General features: G+C 44.9%; 1 protein-coding gene across 1 annotated transcript; it reads right to left on the reverse strand.

The window, feature by feature from the left end:
* Nucleotides 1-1117: 1117 nt before the first annotated feature.
* Nucleotides 1118-2327, reverse strand: LOC146611813 (interferon-inducible GTPase 5-like). The gene is made up of 2 exons (XM_085342956.1): nt 1793-2327; nt 1118-1341 (listed from the first exon to the last, which is right to left on the reverse strand). The coding sequence occupies exons 1-2, from the start codon at nt 2325-2327 to the stop codon at nt 1118-1120; spliced, it is 759 nt and encodes a 252-aa protein (XP_085199082.1).
* Nucleotides 2328-6937: the final 4610 nt, after the last annotated feature.

Raw genomic sequence — 6937 nt, forward strand, 5'->3', positions numbered from 1 at the left:
GGCTGCTGCCTCAAAGCACATTGTGCGCTGTCTATCTTGCGTGCTGCACAATATTGTTTATTATTTAGTATCTACTGATATCTACTGCTAGCTAGTTTATTGTGATGGTGCTGTTTTTTTTATTATGTTGCTCTTTGCTGTTTGCTTTCTCTTCTGTTTTTTTTCTCCATACAGGTGACCCAGGTGCTTTGTTTGTTTTTTGTTTTTTTTGTTTTTTTTCTTTCTTCCCCCCCTTCTCACCCTCTCTTCTCCCCTTTGGTTTTCTTTCTCTCCCTCTCTTTCTTTCATTCTCTCTCCCTGTCCTATCCCCCAGTCATGTCTGTCCCGTTTGTAGCAACCGAAAATAAAATAAATTCATAATTATAATAAAGGTCAATCAAATGGACCAATATGGCAAGGCCATGATGATCCACTTGGTAAAATAAATCCGCTTGGCATCTTTCTTGGCCTTAAGACAACAATTCTGATGGCTAAAGATCCAAACGGGACACAAAAAAAAAAAAAAAGATTACATATTAGTGTGTGATGGTGGGAGAAGTTACAATGCTGTTTCTGCTCTGATCAGAGGAGATGAGACCTGCTGAGGCCTCGGACAGACTGATCAGCTGTGAGGATGCAGTGAGATTATGAATTTTATTATTTTGAAACAAACACTGTCTAATTAGAACAAGTTAAAAGCTTGTTTGTAGATCTATGCTAGTTTCAAAAGTGTCACTACTTTACAAAATCAGGCCAGAACTCTTTGAAAGACCCTCTGAGCATCATCAGCAAGTTCTCTGAGGATAATAGGCATAGCTTTCTCCATTACCCGATAACATCTGCCCCTTGGGATTGAGCCCACAACCGATTCAACGAAGTTTATCATGCTCAATGCAAAACGTAATTCAGATGTTACTCCAACCTGGTTTACCTTCAGCAGGAGCTTCTCAGTTATTTCAGCTGCAGCCAGGGGTGACTTGATAACGGCACACAAATCGCTGTATGACAGACCTGTGCTGGCAGCAAGTTTCCACAGAGATGGGATATCAAGACCAAACGCATCTACCACCATTGCAATAATAATGTGCAGCCAAGGTAGATTAACAGAAACAGTTAGCCCAGGAACAGAAACATTTGGTCAACCAAAGCAGGCCACATTAGGTAATCGTAGATCCATAGCTTGTTTCTTCTTCTTGATGATCTCCAGGCTGATGTTGGGTATGGCCAGCACAAAAGCATTCCTCTTGAGTTTAGGAAGTTGTCTCTCTAAGGTCTCATGTAGGAGAGAGAAATCGTACTTTCGAGGCTTAAAGCTGGACACCAGGAACACCTTTGAACACTTGATGCCATGTGCCTGAAGACCTGTAATACAGAAGGAATCCATGTGACAGATTATTAAGATGGAGTTTATTAATTTATTTTAAGAAAATGTTCTTGTGAGAGAGAGAGATGAGCTTGTAACATAGCAGAGGAAAAGAAACACCTTTATGTTGGTGGAGACCAAAAATGGTTTTTACTGGACAAACAAATGAATAAAACAAACATCAGCCTAAAGTATGATATCAAACTGACGGGGCACAGCCACCTTCTCTCCTTATTTGTTTATTATTTTCCAGTCTAACAGGCATTTTTCAGGACAAAGCTCAACAATGGTCTGACCTCTGCACTAAGTGCATGACTGTCATTAAGAACAGGACGATCAGTATGAGTGAAAAAGCAGCCAATGTCCAATGCAAACTTTGAAAGACCTCTAGAAGAGAAAACAGTGCAGTGAACATTTCTCTCTCTCTGGTATAAATAATCACACACTCACCTTGAGCACAGTCTTCCTTGATCTTTGTAAGAGTCCTCTCTTTGCTGAAGTTTCTCTTTCTTCTCTCGGCTCCTAAATCTTTGTCAATCTTTGAACGAACAAAGTAGAACTTTTTCCCCATCTCCTGAATCTTCAGAGCGAGTTTCACATCATTTTCTGTGATGTGAGTCTCTGAGACGATGATAAAGAAGTAAAACATCCTAAATTCAACACGCTTCAGGTACTTCTCAGCTGGAAACATTGGCGTTCCGATTCCAGGAAGATCCCATAAAGTGACATTGGGATAGTCTGGATGTTTGTAGGCTGCAACCTCTGAGGTGGAGTCTCCATATGCAGGTGCAGCTTCATCATCTTCATCTGTTAAACCTCTGAAGGCATTTACAAAGGTGGATTTACCAGCACCGCTTTCTCCTGTGACGGCGATATTTAGTGGAATATTTCTTGTCTTTTTTAGATATTTTTTCTTTATCTTTGCAGCCGCTGCAGCAGTGTCGTAGTTTTCTATAACCGATTTAACTCCAATTGGATCATTCATGCTCGCCTTTGATTAGAGACAGAAGGTGTTATGGTAACAGTTTCTGAAGATATAAATCTGAGCAGACAGCAGTGTGCAGTAATAGAAGACCGCCCTGAGCTAAAACAGGAAGCTTCTGTCTACGGTCTCGGGTGGGAGATAATTTTTACCATATAAAGTCACATTTTACAGATACCTGCACTCAGAGCAAGAAAGGAGGAGGCTTCAGTTGCATCATCCATGCTGTGCATGCTGAGTGCAGATTAACAGTGGCATTCATCAGAGTTTCTGCTGAAAGCCACAAATCAAACTGGCAGCATTTCAGAGCATTTGCATGTCGCCTGCACGTGGCCGACTTCCTGCCCTCCTCACCAACTCTGTGCTTCATGTGGCTTTCATAAAAAATAGATGCTGTGATGCAGATGATGTGATGCAGAGTGGAGCGCTGCGGCTGGGATGCTCAGAAATGCGCTATGGTGTAGGTGGTAGGATCTCGAACACCCATCAAACATGGCTACAGCCACGTGATCTCTCTGCTTGTACAACGCTCAGCGCATCAGTCACAACTGCATCCTTATCTGTAGATGAGGACAGTCTGTTCCATCAAGCTCACACTTCTGCGCTCAGTGTCAACTCTGAGTTTGATGGACCAATTGGAGCAGCAGCTACAGCGGGAGCACAAAGTGCTGCAGATACAGAGGAGCAGAACTGTGAAGCCTCTTTCTTCACACTGCTGGACCTCCATCCATCTGCAGCTGTAGTCTAAAATCTAATCTGTTGCTTTTTGCTAGATTTGCAGGAAGAACAAGAAGAAATGCTTTTCATATTTAGGAAACTGTAACATGAGGATATTACTCTATTGTGTAGCAGAATAAGTCTTTGGTTTAATAAAGCATTGCTGATTACTAGTTGGTAGCCAGTTGCTTTATGTAGTCCTACTATAAATAAAAACTGCTATCTGTTGCCCAGGTATCTGGGTTTCTGGTCACCTGATTTCAGTAGATGTTAAAGGTTACATTTTTACCATAATAAGGTCACATTTTACAGATAATTGCACTGAGAGCAGAAAAGGTGGGGGCCTCATCCATGCTGAGCAAGCTTGAAACCTGGACCCCCCGTAGCCGGTTACCAAGATTACGTGAAGTACCCTCAGAAGGTCTGCTAGATGATGTTAATGCAGCACTACGGACTATACCTACAGCCACGATTACCGACACTAACAAGCTGATCTACAATACGGCAGCAGTGATCAGTGAGATGCTTGGCTACAAGTTGAACAGCCACGAGGAGCAGTACCCTCCATGGAGAAGGAGGCTAGAGGCTAAGATCAAGGTAGCACGGAGGGAGGTTAGCCAACTATCGGAGTTGCAGAAAGGCGCGATGAAGAAGGTGCATAAGAAGTACAGGAAGCTGTCCATACCTGAGGCCTTGGAAACTGCCAAGCAACGACTCACAGCCTTGGCCAGCCGCTTGAGGAGGTACACCAGCGAGATAGAAGGCAGGAGAATAAACCAGCTGTTCTCCACGGAACCAGCCAAGGTGTACTCTCAGTGGCAAGGGAACAATATGGGGAACAATATGAGAACAGCACCACCAAGGCTGGAGACGGAACAATACTGGAAGAGCATATGGGAGAAGGACGCAACCCATAACGGCAATGCACAGTGGCTAGTGGATCTGAGGGCAGACCATAGCAACCTCCCTGAACAGGGTCCAGTAACCATCACAGTGGCAGATATCCAAGAAAGGGTCTCCAGTATGAAGAGTTGGACAGCACCAGGGCCCTACATAGTTCACGCCTACTGGCTGAAGAAGCTGACTGCACTCCACGAGCGCCTGGCAGCACAAATGAACCAGCTGCTCGTTAACGAGAGACACCCAGAATGGCTAACCGAAGGTCGGACGGTCCTGATCCTCAAGGACCCCCAGAAGGGACCGGTCCCCTCCAACTACCGACTTCCCCTGCCAGTGGCGGACTCCCTCAGGTATCGGTGCGTTGGTGGTTCTTTGTGTCTGGGGGTGGGCGTCCAGGTACACACCGGCTCACTCCTTGGCGGCCGCTTATCGGGGCCTGGAACCTGGGGCTCGCTCGGACCACTTTGGAGGTGGGGTGCCCCCGGCCTCTCGGCCTGGGGCTCGGTCACTCAGGCACAGCTGGCTGCCGGCGGAGCTCACGGGCGCGTCACTGCAACTCCCCCTGGCTTCTGCTCCGCGGCTGCTGAGTGAACCCTCATCTGGGACTCTCCTCAGCTCTTACTGGGACAGTGGCGCGGCTGCCCCTCTGTTGGTCTTCCATGGTCTCTTGTGTTCTGGGGGCCTCTGGATGTCTGGAGTTTTGATCTCCTCCATACCTGCTTCATACCCTGGAGGACGGGGCTGTGGCCCCCCCCACACACTCCCTAGCAGATCGTTACATGGAGAAACCTTTGGAATACAAGCATGCTGATCCACACAGGTATGCACACAGGTGTACACACGGGTATTCACAGACGCGGACTACAGCTTTCTTGGCTGCTGCCTCAAAGCACATTGTGCGCTGTCTATCTTGCGTGCTGCACAATATCGTTTATTATTTAGTATCTACTGTTATCTACTGCTAGCTAGTTTATTGTGATGGTGCTGTTTTTTTTATTATTTTGCTCTTTGCTGTTTGCTTTCTCTTCTGTTTTTTTTCTCCATACAGGTGACCCAGGTGCTTTGTTTGTTTTTTTTTGTTTTTTTGTTTTCTTTCTTCCCCCCCTTCTCACCCTCTCTTCTCCCAATAACCTGCCTCAGTACTAAATGGAAGCTCCTGTCAGGCATCATATCGGCTAAGATGAACAGGCACATGGGTCAATACATGAGTGGGGCACAGAAAGGGATTGGCAAGAATACCAGAGGCGCAAAACACCGGCTACTGGTAGACAGAACAGTCAGCCGAGACTGCAAGACCAGACTGACCAACCTGTGCACTGCCTGGATTGATTACAAGAAGGCCTATGACTCAATGCCCCACAGCGGTTTAACATATTGCCTGGTTCTGGCAAGGATTTGGGGAGCACTGGTCCACAGTTTGACCGTGACCTGCAAAACTAAACCTTCTTTGGAATCTATGTTAAAGCATTGCTTTTTTTTTTTCTTCCTGACTTAATTCCTATATCATGTCTGCCTGGAGACTTGGTCCCTGCAGCTTTCATACAGTGGCTTGCAAAAGTATTTGTATTCGTAGTCCTTAGATGTGCAAAGCTGGTAGAGACAGACCCTAAAAGACTGGCAGCTGTAATTGCAGCAAAAGGTGGTTCTACAAAGTATTGACTCAGGAGGCTGAATAATTACGCACACCCCACTTTGGAGTTACTTATTTGTAAAAAAAAAAAAATGTTTGGAATCATGTATGATTTTCCTCCCACTTCTCACGTGTGCACCACTTTGTATTGGTCTTTCATGTGGAATTCCAATAAAATTGATTCATGTTTGTGGCTGTAATGTGACAAAATGTGGGAAAGTTCAAGGAGGGCCGAATACTTTTGCAAGCCACTGTATATATATGAAAGCATCAAACATAAATAGCTACGGGCAAGGCATCTCAAAATTGGCGTACTGCTGGCAGAACAAAGTCGACAACCTCAGAGATGATCCCTGTAATCCATGAAACATAAGGGGACATCAGTATGTACTACTTTTCACAGTTTTTAAGAATGTGTCATGACTCCAATCAGTACATTCATACTGATATTAGATAGCATGAAAGCAGTTTTGGGGGATTAGTGCAACTGTTATTGTCTTCTGTCATTGTTCGGTTCTAGCCTTATTAGTTTGTGTTAAACTACACTATTAACACGTGTGTGTATACATAATACAGTCCCTTGTCTGTTGTCACTTGTCGTGTTCAAATTTTTTAGGAGGAATTTCAGGAGAAAGTTGTCATTTAAAAAGATTTAATTTGTGTTGGTAGTTGAAATTACAAGTTTACACAGCGCTGTGGACCTCTGTGTGAAATCAAGCATCTGGTTCACAAAAAGGATAACCCTCAAACGGGCTGTACAACTTTATATAGTGAGACAAAAACAAAGATTATCATGGCAGTCTTGCTGTCTCCCTGCAAATCCTCCCCGTCCATGTCCAACCTCGTCTGGTACCTGCTCCCTCCTCTGTAAGAGGCACACAGGGAAACACCTCTCTGCCTAGCCTTGCTAATCTAATGTTATTATCCATTGTTCTTCTACTGATTCTGAGTTCTGGTTCAGGATATCTTATTCGGACTCTCTGATGCAGAGACTCAAACAGATGTTTAAGATCACTGCCCTGAATTAACAAAAAGAGGGCTCAAACAGATCCAGGGAATCTGCACACAGAAGCGAGTATTAATATTATGCTAAACAATCACTAAAGCACTTTTAGATTTAGCTGGGGCTTTACGAACTCAAGGCATTCAACATTCCAGTCATGAGCTGTTCTGAGCCGCAACCTTAAATAGCGGCCAGGAGGAAGCGGGAACTAATCAGTGGCAGGTGCAGATCATCAGGACAGGTGGGCGGGCCCAAAAGCAGGAGCCCAAAGATGAGCTCCGCCCAGGTAGACAGGGGACAGCGAGGGAGAGAGGGAGTGACAGAAAAAAACAAAAAACAATACTGTAGCCCAACGTGAGCCAG

This window comes from Diplotaxodon limnothrissa, linkage group LG19 (assembly GCF_057381915.1).
Source record: "Diplotaxodon limnothrissa isolate DT_005_m linkage group LG19, D_limnothrissa_male_GT1.1, whole genome shotgun sequence".
In the NCBI taxonomy this organism is placed as follows: Eukaryota; Metazoa; Chordata; class Actinopteri; order Cichliformes; family Cichlidae; genus Diplotaxodon; species Diplotaxodon limnothrissa.

Coding starts and splice junctions, on each gene's coding strand:
- LOC146611813 (XM_085342956.1), bottom strand. CDS start 2,327: ATGAATGATCCAATTGGAGTTAAATCGGTTATAGAAAACTACGACACT. Junction 1,342..1,792: donor CAAGGAAGACTGTGCTCAAG/GTGAGTGTGTGA, acceptor TCTGTATTACAG/GTCTTCAGGCACATGGCATC.